This window comes from Anser cygnoides, chromosome 9 (genome assembly GCF_040182565.1).
Source record: "Anser cygnoides isolate HZ-2024a breed goose chromosome 9, Taihu_goose_T2T_genome, whole genome shotgun sequence".
NCBI lineage: Eukaryota > Metazoa > Chordata > Aves > Anseriformes > Anatidae > Anser > Anser cygnoides.
Window position 1 is genome coordinate 6,918,741 of NC_089881.1, and position 16,237 is coordinate 6,934,977.

At 39.3% G+C, this 16,237-nt stretch overlaps 1 protein-coding gene across 11 annotated transcripts in view; it reads left to right on the forward strand.

Annotated features, from left to right (window-relative positions):
* SPSB4 (splA/ryanodine receptor domain and SOCS box containing 4) overlaps positions 1 to 16,237 on the forward strand; it is a 341,175-nt gene that overhangs the window by 36,066 nt on the left and 288,872 nt on the right. The window contains exon 3 of one of the 11 annotated variants that reach the window (XM_067002458.1): positions 7,851 to 8,017. The exons of the other annotated variants lie outside the window; for them this stretch is intronic. Coding sequence (XP_066858559.1) covers positions 7,851 to 7,861 — 11 coding nt within the window. The 3' untranslated portion in view covers positions 7,862 to 8,017. The remainder of the gene's footprint in view (positions 1 to 7,850; positions 8,018 to 16,237) is intronic. 11 annotated transcript variants of the gene reach the window in all.

The following is a 16,237-nucleotide window of genomic DNA, read 5'->3' on the forward strand; positions in this document are numbered from 1 at the left end:
AAGGGGTTGCTTTGGATTATCCTTTTAAGGGACAGTAAAGAAGACTGCATTGCTGTGTCAGCATCAAAACTCTTACAGTTCCCAGCTTGAGAAACCCTCTGATCCTGCTAGCAAATTGAAAGTATTTTGCTAATGAGTCACAAAGTTCTTTCAGTTTCTTGATTTCCATTCAGTTTCTCTATCCTTGAGTTCCAAAGGTGGTTTTGGTTGATTTTTTTTTCCTGTGCCTAACTTTACACTGTAGGCTTGTAGAATAAATAATGCTGTATGAATAAGCAGAACAGAAAGAGGGCTTTCAAAATCTTTTTTTTTTTTTTTCTGAAGGTACTTTTGGGTACTTCCATAGCCTCTGGACAGCACTGCTACCAGCTTAATTAGAGATCTAAGTACAGATACTCTCTTTGATGTGGGACTTTCCCATCTGTAGATTCCTTGAAAGATGTCAGCTTTGTCAAGTGATGCAGCTTTATTGGTGTTACATTAAGAAACCAGCTTTCAGTGGCGTTTTCTTGAGTCAGAAGTAATGCTAATGTGCTTTGCTTTTCATTTAGAGATTTGAATGTTAAAGCTGGGGAGACAGGCAGTTGGAAGGAGGGCCTACGGTGTACAAAGAATGAACAATAACACAAGAGACAGATGAGCCACGTGCTTCAAAGAAATGTGTGTCAAGGTAGAGAAAGTGACAAGTGCCAGCAAGATCTAGGAAGAGATACTTGAAAGAGGAAATGTGAAGACGGCACTGATGCTTGAAAGAAAGAGAGAAGATGGAGAAGTATGGCGTGGATAAAAAGAGCAAAGATGGGGAGATTTTGACGGAAGAAGTAAGCCTTGATGCAGCCAAACAGCACACAGAAAAGAAAGTCAGAGTAGGGCTATCCAAGTTCTGAACAGCCCTACTTTACTTTCTTCATCAGTTTTTCTGTCAGGAGCTCATATTGCAACCCCAGCTTTATGGGAGGGAGTGAAAATTCACCTGGGTTCTCCTGGTATTAAGCACAGGCTTGCTGGGCTTTCCTGACCGCTGATAGCTGCTTGGTTTTGTGAGTCGAACTAAGCCTGTAAAAGTCAAAGAACTTGACAAATGTTTGCTGTGGTTTTCAGTACACACTTCTCAGGAATCTCTGTGATGCTGTTGGCATGTAACTGGGTCTTTTGTCATTCATGTCTTTACAACTCAACTTTTCAGTTTGAATAGGAATGAATGAACTATTAATATCTCTGGCTCTGAGAGGATGAATTAACCCTGCAGATTTTTCTGACTTGAAATATTCTTATTTTATTACAAGCTTTTATTTCTAAAGTTCTTTTTTATTAATTTTCTGAAGACTTACTAAAATTTAAAACCTGTTTTTTTCTGTGTAACACATCTTCTATCCTCAAAAAGAATTTTATGAACTTCCGTGTATACCAGATGACCAGTAAGAAGTTTAAGAGTTTTTATAATTTCATTGACAGAGAAGAATGCAGAAGCTAAATTGTCCGTGACACAAACATTTCCAAAATCCAGCATGTAACTTGATGTACTTCAAATACAGGAGATAAGATGCCTCTTATCATCATCCTGGGCAACATTTCTGAAATGAAACTCTTCTAAATTGTGATATGAACAATGCCTGCACATATGTGCAAACAGTTCCCTCAAAATGCGATTTTTTTCCTAAGTCACTTTTGCAAAGGAACTTTCAGGTTTCCTCTGGCCCATTTTTTCCCCAATAGCTTTACATGCTTAATATGTGTAAATATATGTACTGTAATCTTAAAATGTTAACGAAAACAAGTTTGTCTTTAAAGCAGACTGGAGATGAAATACATCCAAACATTTGGCTTTGTACCAAATAGGGCCGTGCCCTGTAGGAGTTTCTCTGGTTGGGAAGCAGCAGCAGTTGAGCACTTTTACTTTTCATCCATTTACTGTTTCTCTGGTTTTCTGGCCGTACAGAGTCTAGTGAGGTATGGAGATGCGAGATTCGAGAATTTAGCTGGTTGTGAGGGTATATTGGAGATGATGCTCACATGAATAGTTAGTGCCCGAAAGTTCACAGCTAAAAGGAGTTGCAGTAGAAATGTCTAGAGACTGCCTGTTCTCATAACAGTCTAAAAAAGCATGTCTATTTTTGTTGGGGGGGAGGTTTTCCGTTTAGAGAGACCTTCCCTGCAATGTTTTGCTGCTGTCATTAGAGATTTGTTATTGGTGAGTACACAAGCGTGTCTGTGGCCCATCATTCTGTGTACAGGGCTAGATTCTGAGCAGGAAAACCCGCGACACTCGTGGAGGAGGAGTTTCTCAGCAACCCGCTTGAACATGCTGACCAACGATTCCCAGAGCTACCAGTAGCTTCTCATCAGATGGGTGGCTGGAACCACTGCTGTTTTCTGTTCCCCAGATTTCCCTGTTGACAGAAACCTACTTCAAATGTCAGCATCAGAAAGGAACGCTTGATTTATGAAACATGAATGGGCATAAAATCTAAATGTCACTTTTAGCGTAGTTTACTAAATGACTTGCTCCCCATAATTCTGAATTATTGCAGTTGTTGTTTAACAAATTCATATTGTGTACCAGTTCTAATTTGTAAATCATCTTAATAAACTACTGTATTAAGCATGTTACATTACATAGGGAAAAGTTTTGCTTTTCCAGGTGGTAAGTAACAAAATTCTGTATCTGGTAAAGGGGGCAGTTTTCTTTCATACAATCTGAAGAGAACAGATATTTGCCGGTTTGCCCTTTTGTATGTTTAGTCGCCCTTATAAACAGAATAAGCTATAGATTCAATCCCCACTATTTTTTAACATCTGGATACATTCTTTCCTCAGTGCCCAACTGCCTTTTCAGTATTGAATTTTTGCAGAAGAGATTAGGCTTTTAAACTGGAGCTTTTGGATAACTCTACATGGCTAACATTTGAAGAAATACAAGGAAGTGGGTATTTGAGGGGAGCTGACCTGCTCGTACAGCAGGTGAAAATGGCAATCAAAGGTTCTCTTTGGGAAGTTGTTCAGTACTAAACAATACAGCTGCTGATGAAGAAAACCATATACATTTCCATAACCAATACAAGAACGCACATTAAGTGGATAAAAACTTATTTTGCAAGCTTTTAGGATTAGGATTTCAAGCCAAAGAAGCAGATGGTACGTGCATTTCCCAATGCTAATCTGACAGTAATGTCCTGATCCTCTGTGGAGCTCAGTAGTGCTGCATGTTTGTCTGACATCCACAGGCTGCTGGTAAAGGGGCATCTCCCTGCGCAAAGGGGCATCTCCCTGTGCAAAGTCTTCTCTGTTGTTCTAGCTCGTGCTGCACTAGCAGCCCCGCTAGCATGCAGGTATAGCTAATGCTGTCTCCCAGTTTTGTCTGTAGTGAGCATTATAGAATACAGGGCTTGCTGGAGGAAGGGAGAAAGAGGGCTATGTTGTCCTTTTCTGAGTGGAGGGTTACAAGTCGTCATCTGTGCTTTCATTTTTATTTTTTTTCTCCTTAATCTGTGGATGGTACTATCTCTGTTCCTACAGATTTGAAAAATGGTCTCTGTTCAGCTGATTCAGCCAATTGTTTTGCAGAAACAGTACTGAAAAATAGGCTTTGTGTGTGTGTGAAAGAGAGACAGACTTTGAAGAATTTGGGGTAAGCCAAATGAGTCACAAAAATGCAGATATTTTTTGAATGCATTTAATTTTGAATTCATTCCTGGGTTGGATAAGCTTTATAATTTCTGTTTCTTACAAATAGAGTTTTCTTTTTCTGTCAAGAAGTCATTAGTTTTGTTTAGTGTTGAAAATCACAATAAAACCAATTCGGTTGTTAAGCACTCACTTAACCGTGCAGATGAAGAAGAAGCCAAAGAGGGATGGATTTTCAGCCCAAAGGTGGGGGAGGCGCTGACTGAATGCCCTGCTGGACCTTCCTCCTGCCAGCACTGAGAGGTGGCTGTTTTGCTTCTCTCTCGCTGTCAAAGTTGGTCTCAGTCACAGGATTTCTTAAGGGCTCTTTGACTTTGTTTGGCAGAGCCTGCATAGCTTGCTTTTCTTCTGTTTTGCTCAGAGTGCAATAAATCGGCAAGGAAATGGAGCATTTTTATAGAAGGCCTGATGTTTGCTGTTACACGATATTTTCAAAGAATGAGATGTTCTGGGTTAAGCAGGATCAGGTTTGTAATTTTTTCGAGATCTTTATGTGTTTGTTTGTTTTGTTTTGTTTTGTTAGGTATTGATTTCCACATTTGGCTACATTATAATTTTGCAAATAAGCCTCTGCAAACAAAACCAAAGTATCCGTACCCCGTAAGGGCCATCCATGATGGATGAATGGATATATGTATAAAATTAATTTTTACCCATTTTAGGGCTTATCATGAAATTCTCATAAAACATGTTCAACTCTTTGAGAAAGTAAGCAACTGCTTCATTAAACACACAGTTGTGTGGTGCAGACAGCAGTCTCTAAAGATGGTACTATCCTTTTTGCTAGGTAATCGTAGTAGGGAATTCAGTGCCCTCTAGGGCACTTCTGCTGTCTGTCTCCTGTTGTTTGCTGCCTCACAGGAAAAGAGACAAACAGTAAATGATTTCTGGTTTTAATTAGCTTGACAAAGATGCGTGCCCTGAAGTACACTGGAAGGTGCGCTCATTAAGTGTGGTGTCCCTATAGGCATTTCCTGGGTGTCCCTTACAGTTGCTTGTACCCGGAGGTTTGCTGTTCAGCCGGCTGTGAGGGCATGCATGCCTCTCTTTTGACTCAGCCTTGCACTAAAATGACATCTCTCGGGTGGTCGGTGCTGCCTGCTGTGGGCTGTTGCTCCGGTTTTGAGCTGGGGCAGCCCTGGCAAAGTCCCCAGTGTGCTGCTGCATGGGCTGGGGTGCCCTCGCTGCTCCCCTCTCTGCTCCAATGCAGCCAGCCCGAGCCCCTGACCTTGGTGCAGCTGCAGAAAAGCAGTAAGAGTGCGGCCCAGAGCTCTAACCGGCTTTACAGCGTGAGGCTTTAGCAGCAGTGTATGGTTGGTCCTGAAAGCGGTGTTACATTGACCTCCTTTTGGCTCTTTGGAGACCAGGGGGTTATTTTTATTGTGTATTTACTGCTAAAATTTGTATTCAAATGACAGTTTTGAACAAAAATAACTGGCGGCAATGGTGTTCTTGATGGATGGTTATTTAGGCTGGTCACACAGAGGGCCTTTTCAGCCACTGTGAATTTGAGAGTCCATAAAACTAGAACTTCATCATGGAGTGGTGACTGCAGCACTTCTGCTGGGAGTTTTGTGCTTAGAGCACAGACACTTTCATGTTACTCCCGTTGAGGCCTCGGGCCTACTTCTGCAATGCTTTTCAATTTATCCAGATGTTCCAGTTGAGAAAACAAGTATATTTTCAATTATCTAGTTAGTATTATGAACAACAGATTCCATTACAGAGGAGAATTTACGTAGTTTTTCTGTCATTGAATCAGGCAGGAGATTTAGTGTTCAGATTAAGATTAAATTAAAAATTTAAGAATTTGGGCTTCTGTTATTAGAGACTGTAATAAAGAATAGAATTATTGGGGAAGAGAATATATATGATGATAACTGCAGTCGTTTCATGGAGGAGAGTTAATGTAATGCTTTTCAGGGCTCTCTGAAGGTGGCAATGCATGTGGGAATGATGGCAGCCCTCTAAGTTTTGAAAATCCAGATACTTCAGAGAACTTTACGAAAGGTTTCCTTCCAAAAGACTTGTACACCATTAAAGTTGGGCAGCTTGGTCCTTTAGAGAACTGTTAAAAAGACAGGAAACAAAAGATAGAAGCAAATGGTTGGATTTTAAGATGGAAGATTATTAGTAGGGTTTCTGCTGTGATCTAGTCTGCTCACTACGTTAATAATGAACTGAAAGAGAATGTGAAGTAATAATTTATACAAAATTTTTCAAGGTAGACTAATCTAAATTTGACTCCAAGAAGAGTTGTAAGAGTCCTGCAGTACTTAGCAACTGGATAATAAAGTTATAGGTGAAAGTAAGTCAGTGATGTTATGTGCCCAGCAATGCGTAGTGAAGGAAACAAATGTGTCTGTACATTGTATGTACAAGGGTTCTTGAGCATAATGAACCATTGCTACCTGGGAAGAGATCTTGGGGGCATTGCCCGTAATATTATGGAAATACCAGTAATGAGGAGTGATCCAAAGGGTGAACATGTTATCGTGAACTGGAACAAACCAGGAAGCTTGGTTATGTTATTCTGGCCAGCTTATATCTTGAGTATTACGTGCTCTTGTGGCTCATCCCTGTCCTTTTCTTTTCTTCCCCTTCAATGGAACTGTAAAAATATTTAAATATATTCTAAACTAAATAAATACTAAAACTTAATAGGCTGGATAAGAAGGAAAAAATGGCTTCTGCACAAGGAAAGAATAAATAAAAACCTGTAAAAGCATCTGTATTGGGTCTGACCAAAGGTCTACACAGCTCAATGTCCAGTAATTACAATTAATAGTTGGCTAAGGGAGAGTATGGGAACTGGTGAGCATAAGGGATATTTCAGCCCATAACCTCTAACCATGCTGATTTCAGTGACTTACTTAGCCACATATATATTTGTTTAGTAACTCTCGATGGTTAATTTCCTGAACTCCCTAGTCTCTTTTTGTGGAGCTGTGTAAGCCTTTTGCATCCAGAGCATGTTGTGGCAGTTTACAAACGTGTTATGTGACAAACCACCTCCTTTGGTTTGTTTTGGCTAAACTCTTCAGCCTCTAAAAGAAATTCCTGCAGGGAATATCCAAAAAAAATCTATGCATTTATAAATGATATAGGAAGAAAAGACTATGGAAGATCTTTTGTCGAAATCTGAAAACCGAGGTGTTCAAATGAAATATCAGGTGCCTTATTTAAAAAGTAAATTTCATATGTTGAAAAAGTCTGTCATATGAACCACTGCAATAAGATTATGTGGAAACAAAAGGTATAAATACATTTAAAAGGGGATTATTATGGACCCATTGGTGTTGGATGAACATGGCTGTCCAGTTGCATCTTTAACAACAGGAAACCTTTACATTGCTGGTGGTCAGAAAATGGAAAACAAAATAATTTTAAGTGAACTGTAATAAAATTATCTGCTCATAGAAAGTTGAAATTTCATATGGTGCTTTCTTACACTTTAAAATAAATACGTGATTTAGCTACGTTTACTAAAATTAAAATGCCGGAAGGAAGGAGGGAAGTTGTGGCTCTACATGTAACGATCCATGATAGGAGAAAGCTCATATTTAGTACTGTACTTGTATTTACTAAAATGTCAAGTAATTTTAAAGAGCACTGAAACTCTTCTGTGAGTTACAGAGGGGATTACAGGATTGGTTTGTCTGGTCATATAAGGTGAATTCCATTTCCATTTTGCCTCTATGAATAAGATTAAAGTAAAGTATGGGAATACTGATGTTAGAATTATTTGATATTTTGTTACTCACATGTGTTTTCCATTACCAACTAAATGCTTAAAATAGTTCCAGGAGACTAAAAACACGTTTTTGTCAGTTTGTAAAATACTTTCAGCAACTTAAATTGGAAATAGCTTAAAAATGGATTATTGTAGTTAAGCCTAAAAACTGCCCTCATTAAAGATTAGACCATGACAAAGTTCCTGCTGTTGCTCGATAGTGGAGTTAATTCCACCTTTTTCTTGAGCTGAATATGGGTATCTATTCAAATGTAGATAACCTTTAAACCTAAAAGTAAGCTCCATGTGTTTGCAGGTATCCTTAGAGACAGTTAATGCTTCATTCAGAACTGTTCATCACAAATATATTGTATATACAAAACCTCCCTTTTGAGGAAAAACAGCAACTATTTCACATTCTATATCTCTACAGAAAGCAGATAGAGCCCAAGCTGAGGAGAAGGAAATGTACCATTTAGAATGAAGTACCTTACTAGAGCTGACGTAAAATCCAGCTGTTACTCAAACCGACCGCCAGTGCATCAGAAAATACTTCCTCCTGACAAATTTTCTATCTGATTAAAGACAACTTTATGAAAGGTACGTTATCAGGTTAGCGCTGATCAAGTAACTATTTGGTGCAGTATCAAAAATAGAAGTTACATTCTCAAAATGGGTAAAAAGTGAGTTTGCTGATACGTGCTCTTGAAATGGTTTCCTTTGTAAGTGGGTTTGTCCAAGCTCCCAGCAAACTTGCCCTTCCTGGTTTGCTTCCGTTGTATGTCTGGATCGATCCTTTTAATGATCATGTATTTATATCCTATACATTTGGTAAATGATAGTAGCCTGCTCTGTCACATTTCTGCATATATTTGGAGAACAGTGCTCTATAATACATCCTTTTAGCACTATGCAGCATGTGACAAAAGCTGCCTCTTACCTTGTGTTGTTGTGCACTATTAGTGTGAGCACCAGTGCAAGTTTGGTCTTGGTGGGCTGGCTATGGAATACAATTGCTACAAGCAGGCGGTAAAGAATCAGGATACCTTTTTGGCAGTCAGCGAGGTTGATGCAACTCTATTGCAAATATTCACTTCCCCCAGAACATCAATAAAAAACGTGTCACCAAAATAGTGTCCCAGACAAGCTGCCAATTAGCAACACTGCTGCTTTATAACAAGGTGGATTATAAGAAGAAAAAGGCATGCATTTTCTACTTTATCTTTCTAACCCTAAGGAGTTTATTGGAAAAGATAGTTTTTAGGAAAAAAATTAGGTACGGATACATTGAATCATTGAACAACCTTGGAGTAGTTCAATTGCAGATTGACTTATCTGCCAGCAAGCTTAATCTATTTGACGTGCATTGATCCAGTCTGTGAAAGAAGGTCACTTTCTCATTATTCCCTGACTTGGAGCTCAACATCACAGACTGCTCAACTTTGGCAAGGTCTTACGTAAGGTAACCCAAGTCGTCTTGTAGCCCAGAATGCCACCACCACCCCCTGCCTTGTTTCTTCCATGTTGTATCCTTCAGGAGTACCAGAAGGCCAACAAGCTGATGTTTTCTGCAAACCTCATGTGGCTATATAGTGTCGGGCAATTGCACAGGAGTGTAGGGAAGGTCAGCAGTTGACCTATTAAAAAAAAAAAAAAAAAAAAAGCATTAAGGCATTTAATTTTCCTCTAAAATCGATTTCTTTTTAGTGACACATGAAAGTTGTGTGCGTTTTTAATGTTTAATTTTCTGTGAGAGAATAAGTGAACCAGGGCTGTTTTGTCGTTGGCATGTAGCAGTAAGTTCTGAAACAAATCAAATTGGCTCTTAAATTCATTGAGTGGAAAAAAATGCAGTAGCTTCTGTGCAATGCTTTAAAACCATACTGGAAGGTTGCTATTTTATTTTATTTTATTTTTCAAATTCAGTTTTCTGTTCACTTTCAACTCTAGCACTTTTTTTCTGCTTCCGAGATGCAGATGCAGCGGGCAACCCTCTCGATTGCTGTAAATCAGCGTGAGGCCTCTGAAATGAGTGCACTAAGCCAGCCTCTACGCTAGGTGAGAATTTGGCCAGCTGTCTGTCTGACTAGTTTTTCTGTTTGCTCACATTTGTGTAGTGTTGCACAGGCTAGGACATAAAGATAAATTCTGCTTGGTATCTGGTTCACCCTTCTGGCCTTTCCACTCCTTTAGTTAAACTCATAAATCTTAGCTTTCGCTATTAAGATCTATTTTGGAGCTAATTGTGTTCTTCTAAAGGGAACTACCTGAACTCAGTAGTTTTTTATTTTATTATTTTTGTCTCATAAATGCTCTTTTCTTTCAAGTGTTATTTTAAATACAGGACATAACTTGACAATGCTGTCTGCATAGTCCTCTTGCTACGCTCCCAGCCCCTGCTTTATTAAGAGAAATCAATGTCTTCAAACTTTGCAGCTTAACAGCACTGTGGTGGTGTTCCAGCTTTAAAATGTTTAATGTTCTTTCCTGACATTAAGGTCCCAGTAAGATGCCAAAAATACTGAGGAAGGGAATTTGTAACCTGTTGTGCATATCACACGAGGGACTTGGATACGGAAAATGTTTTCCTTTTTGATGTTAATGTTTTGGGTTTATTGTCTGTCTTTTTAGAAATCATGTCATTAGTAGTCTGGGTTGATTAGCCTAGGATTGATGAGGGTTGAATCTGAAGAAGACAGTCACCTGTAACCAGCCCAGGGCACCTTAGCACAGCAGAGGTGCAGTATGATGATACTGCTCTTTTTCCCTCTTTCCCCCCCTTCAGCCCTCATTTGCGTGACATGTACTTCGGGGTCAGTTTTGGTATTCCAGCCATTCTAGTTTATGGTTTTTATGCTTCACAAGCATAACATTTGCTTTCCCTTGGGATAAGGAAAATATTGAAAGTTAGCAAACCTTGCAGTAGCAAAACAAGAAGAGACATGCTGGGCCAGTATTGTCCAGTGACGTTCCCTGTTTGACTGGAGTACTTACAGAGGATAGAGCTAGGTTCAGCTGCTGATGCTGGGTTGAGCATCTCAAGTTAAGTTTCATGGGGGAAGAAGAGCATGTGAAACCTCACAGGATGGTTCTTATCTAGAAAGCTCTTGTCCTAATGTCTCTAGGTAGTGTAATGTGGAATATTTTATTGAACCTGTTCTGAATCCTGGGCTGAAAAGAGAAGAGGGTAACTTGATAGGATAAGCAGTTTTGGGTATAGGATGGTTTGAAGGATAGGCTTATTAAATTTGATTTTATTAAGGAGAAATTATTTGATCTTTAGGTTGGGATTGCCTTGTATTCAAATGAACATCAGCACATTTTTAAATGTTCTGTAAGAAACATGGAAAAGGGATGTAAGAGCTTCTTGTGTAGGGATTTGTTTTATCAGACGCCCATTTTCATTGGTGTGCATTCATGTACTTTTTTAATTTTTGAAGCATTTGTTTGTTGCATAAGCTCTTAGTGCAAAGTTTTATTTGCTGTTAAGCTTTATTACAAAAATCTTTTTACTAGAGTACAACTGTATTAGGAACATACACTCTATTATTTCACTTCCTCCTTGACATTGCTTTATTACAAAGGAACGTTTTGTGGAGAAAATGGTTCCGTCTGTCTTGCTTCAGGGAGCTGCGATTACTGTGGAGTTAACGTGGCCATGTGCTGCTCAAAGGCTTCTAAGGCAAGGGAAAAGGGTTTGGCACTTTTTTTAGCTGGAGAGCTTGTGTTGGGATGAGGCCAAACTAAACACCAGTACCTCTTTGGTTTATGATTTGCATCTTTTCAGCTGCTGGGTTCCTTGGTTGCAGTGCTACTTGGACGTATTGTTGCTCAGGGTCCGCTTGCAAGCAGAATTGCTCCCGTTACTGTATACAGCAACTACGTGGAGCGTATCTGGGGAGAGATAAAATTTCTGTTCTTCGACTTTTTAAAGAGAAATTTTACTGCATATCCCCTGACAAAAAAAATTCCTGGAGATGAGTGATTATCGTTTTCCATGAGAGGAAATTTTGAAAATACATGGGTGTGCCTTCACATTTTTCCACTACAGTTTAAATGTATGCTTTCAATATAAGATTTTACAAGTATGTTTGAATTCCGTATACCAATTCAATTGGTATACTGAAAACCTCCATTGAAACTTACTGAAATTACTGAAGTATTTTTCTTAAAACCACTTTTTTATTTTTGTTTGCTTGATTTTGTTTAGAAATGTTTAGAAACATTTTTATTCAGAAAATTCCACATCAACTCCTGAATCAGACTTTCCTGTGTGTGTGTACATCTACATATCTACATTGATTTAAATGAATAATCCAGGAAATTCTTAAGCTTGGAAGAGCTACCTTCTGTCTTTGCCTGTCAGAGAGCAGGCTGCTCGTTGTAAAGCAGCGGTCAGCTCCCTCACCCTGCGTGGTTCACTGCTCCTACCTCCTTCAGCTAGAAACTGTACCACGGTTGGGAGTTGGTATTCCAGGAGAAAGCTGATGATAAAGAACTCTTTCAGTTAACATGCACGGGCCCCAGAAGGATCCTCTGGTTAGAAGGAAAATATGAACTGGAGGTAAGTTGCAAGTTTTAATAGTGAGGGTAATTTCTAATCCTTTGGAAGGCCTCACCAGGAGACATAAATTCCCTTAGCTTCAGGGTTTTTTTCATTTGGGTTCAGCTGCTGTGATAAAAATGTATTCCATTTATTGGATCTGATGGCGGGATTGCAGGGTGACATCGTATGGCTGTCACTCGGCAGGATTAATGCTGGCTGGTTTGATTCTTCTGGCTGAACGTGAGAAGCTGAGATTCATTCAGTCTTAACCAAAACGCTGGTTTAGTTTTGTTCCCCTACAATCAGGGGCTGCTCTGCTCCTGGTTTTCCAAAAGCACAACTGAGTGCCTTTGGAAATGCCACCCGTAGTCACTTGTCTGGTTCTGTAGCTGTGGCAGCAGAGGTTACTCACCTGTTGCTACTCAGAGCAGGTTTGTAGCTTTGACAAGCAACATGCTCCGTCTCAGAAAAGGAAGAGCAGAGCAGGCTGGTTTTCCCTCTGCCCTCAGGAATAGTGAGGCGTCCTCTAGTCTTTCCCTTCACGTAAGATCTGGAAGTTGAATGTTTTCAGGAATCTGTGTGACACAGTAACCTATAGTACTTGGAGATTTACATGGCCAACTGGATAATGCACCGAAGATGTGACGGTTTTTTGGTCTGCATAGCCTACGAGGCCCTTGAATAATGCATGGCTGGCTGGCTGACAGCAGCTTAATAGACTCCTTGTCAAGACGAGGGGCTGACTGCTCTGACCGGGCTCCTCTCCGAGAGAGGCACCACAGGATTCTTTTCTTTTTGCCATTAAATATCCTGTACTTACTAACATTTCTTTTAGATGGCAGCTAATGGGATTATGGATATTTTACGTCATCTCCACATCAATAATGCAGTATGGGCCACATGAAGAATTGATTCCTTTTGTTTGGGGAGGGAAGTGGAAAGATACCTTAACTCTAGGCAGTAAGAGATTTCTTTTAGGAACTCCAGTTCTGATGTAAGTTCTAGTCGTGACCTTGAAGTTGCAACTGGAAGCAAGGAGGCTAATAGCAAAATTTTGTAACTACTTTGGGTTACTCCTGAAGTTATAGCCATGCAATGAAATCAGTATTCCCTGGAGCAAAAGCAAGTTGTACTATGGCGGCAGGTTAGTGCATAGGAGTATATTGGTTGTATTGCTGAGCTCAATATCAGTATTTTGTTGTATTCGAAAACCAGTTTTTGTGTTTGCTTTTTCCTTTGTTGTTGTTGTTGTTTTTTCTCCATGGGGTAGCTTGTGAGAAATGTTGATTCTTGCTTGTGCTATTTCCGTGTCTGTTCCCCTTCAGTCAGAGAAAATCAGCACTTTTGTTTGCTGGTGCCAAGTTTGCTGTGTCCTCTCAGAGGATCAGTGGAGTCCTCCAAGCTGCCTTCTGAAGGGAGGAGTTGTGTTCAGCCTGCCTGCGCTCTGCAGGTGACAAGGAAATACCGTGACTTAGGAGGAGTGATCCAGGTCAGGAGCATCTTAAAGAGCGTCTGGTGGTTCCACAGTGCTGCAGAAAGCTCTGGGAACATTTGTATTGTGTAGATAAGCAAGAAGAACCTGCTTGGTTTTGTTTACCCTGGGTGTTAAGTATTGAAATAACATTATTGACATGTTTATATCTGTAACTGGATTTTTTTTTAAAAACACTATAAATGTATATTCAAGTATTTGTAGCAAACCTGTGTTTGGGGAGATGATGTATGAAGAACTGTTTTTTTAACATGTAATTACTTTTTTTTTAATGAGAAAAAGATCTTTAAATGAAGCTTTTTCTCATCCGCGTGGTACTGGAAGCTTTACGTTTGACATGCAATATTCCTCTGTAGCAAAAACTCCGAAAGTGTTATTACAGTTACTGTTAATCCATAGTTTTAATAGAGAGTGCTTTGTGTGTTGATATTCCTAACATAAATTGCATAGTCATCTTTATATAAAGGATAATGATTTATAGGCGTGGTCTTCCCCTAAAACTGCTAAAGAGAAGTCCTTTGGACACTTGTTCTTTTCAATTTATGTGATATTAAAAGAAACACATTTTCATTTTCTTAGACTCAAGATTAAACTTTTTTTTTTTTTCCTTGACACTTCAGTTCCTTACACTTCGAAGGAAAATGATGTTTGTGAAAGCTTCTTTCATTTTATGATTCCAGGCTGACTCTGGCGATTTTCATTGCTCAGATCTGCACCCATCAGACTGTAAGGTTCCCACAGCTGATGAGAGATGAGTGTGGCTATGCCCAGCAGAACACAAGGCCAAGGGGATGATTAGTTGGAAAAAAATTCAAGCATGTTGTTCCTACCCAGCAGGTCATTGTGGAGCATATAAAAGAGGAAAAGACAGATAAATTGGTGTAAGCTCCTGTTTTGTTGATGCAAGAGATGTTCCAGGTAACGTTTCCTGATTAAATACCTTGCTTCTTTCTTTGTTTTATAAGGCAAGAAGGTGATGAAGTTAAGAGAGAATTCTTTTACATGTTGTTTTCTAGTGGTTTCTGAGTAATTCCTTGAACTGTCAATTGAGGAACTAAGAAATGAGGAAAACCATTCTGGTGCTGAAAAAAAACCCACATATATTATTCATTTCAAGAGAGTTTTTTTTGGTAGGCTAAATCTTTTGTCTTGATGGAATAGCTTAGCAGCTCTATTTTGACTTCAGACAAAAGCTTAAACCATAAACAAGCAAACTTTACAACTGAAGAACAATGCAATCAATACTCATGCAGCGGATGCCTTTTATAGAGCACACAATACTGTATTTTCTTTTATTCTGTCCGATAGATTCTAGTTCCATGCTACGCTACAAACCACTCTGGTGCTTCCTCGTATTGCTCAAGAAGAATCATACAGAAACAACTTCAGTGTTTACCCAGAAACTATTCATCCAATTCTTACAGGCACTGGTATAGTACAGAAATCAAACTTCAGTGTCCTTGTGTTTAGTTCAGCTAAGGCAAGTCTGGATAAGTGAGAAAAGCTGAGAGTGGCAATGCCATGGTTGTGTGTTGAGCACCAGTCCTAGTTTAGTAAATCATTTCTATTTAGCAAATTTTCAAATGTGTGCCTAAGTTCTTTTGAAGTCAGTGGCATGTAGGCAAATGCATAAATGTACTTGAGGGCCAGGCACCAGGAAGTCTCAATCTATACAAAAGAGACCAGTTTCCCAGTGGCAGAAATTGGTTATGTGCACATCTTACCAAGACAGCTGATTCATTAGTACCGACTAAGCTTATGAGAGATTTACTCTTCTGTTAGTACATAGTACATTAAAATAATCAGCTGTGATTATAGAACAGCTCATTTGGTTTAAAAAACAAATAAACAAACAAAAGAAATCCCCCACAGACTCTTTTCAGTCTTTCATCAAATAGCATTTTGCTCATGTTGACAGAAATGAAAGGCAGGCGTGCTATGAATACACTTACTCTTTTTTAAATTTGTCATTGATAATAAAAACTCACATCCTTCCCCACTGACACAAAGAGCACTGCAGACTAGCTGAGTTAACAGTCTGGCTCTGTCACTCTGTCTGTGCTACCAGCCCATCATTTTTTCATTTCATTCAACTGACAAATCTGCAGCATCCAGATAGCTGATGTAAAAAGTCTGGTTTTGATAGTACTTTTGTTCGTACTGATACTTCATCCTGCTATGTTATGTATAGTTTCTGATCATTGATTTTGAATTTCTTTAACTCTATTTAACTTGGATGACAAGGAGAAGTGTGCTTGTTACATTGGGTTATTTGCCTTTGCAAGCACACTGTGGTATTATTACATTTACTTAAATACCTATTTATTGGTGGGCTTGCATACGCTGAAATCTTAAATAATACATTTTCTGGGATTTTTTTTTTTATCATCATATACACTGATAAGGACTTATGTTCTGATGTATTTTAAACACTGAGCACAGTCTTTGTAGGCTCACCTCTCCTTGTGAGTCGTCTTCTGCTGCAGGAGAAGGGATCAGGCGCAGGTTGGATGGCTACCCTGATCCCTCGGACTGTCACCGTGGCTCTGTTGCTTTTAGTGATTTCAGCTGAAGGGGAAAAAAGGATGAGTCATCCATCAGCTTATTCTAAGACAGTGTAGACAGTTGTAAATATATCCTGTCTGGAGATTTGGTTCCAGTAATCAGCACAAAATAACCATTGACATCATGAAGCATAACTTGCAGCCTTTCTTGCTGAAAAAAAAAAAAAACCACCAACCTTGGGGCGAGAGAAAGGGATTAATGTTGCTGAAAGAGCAAA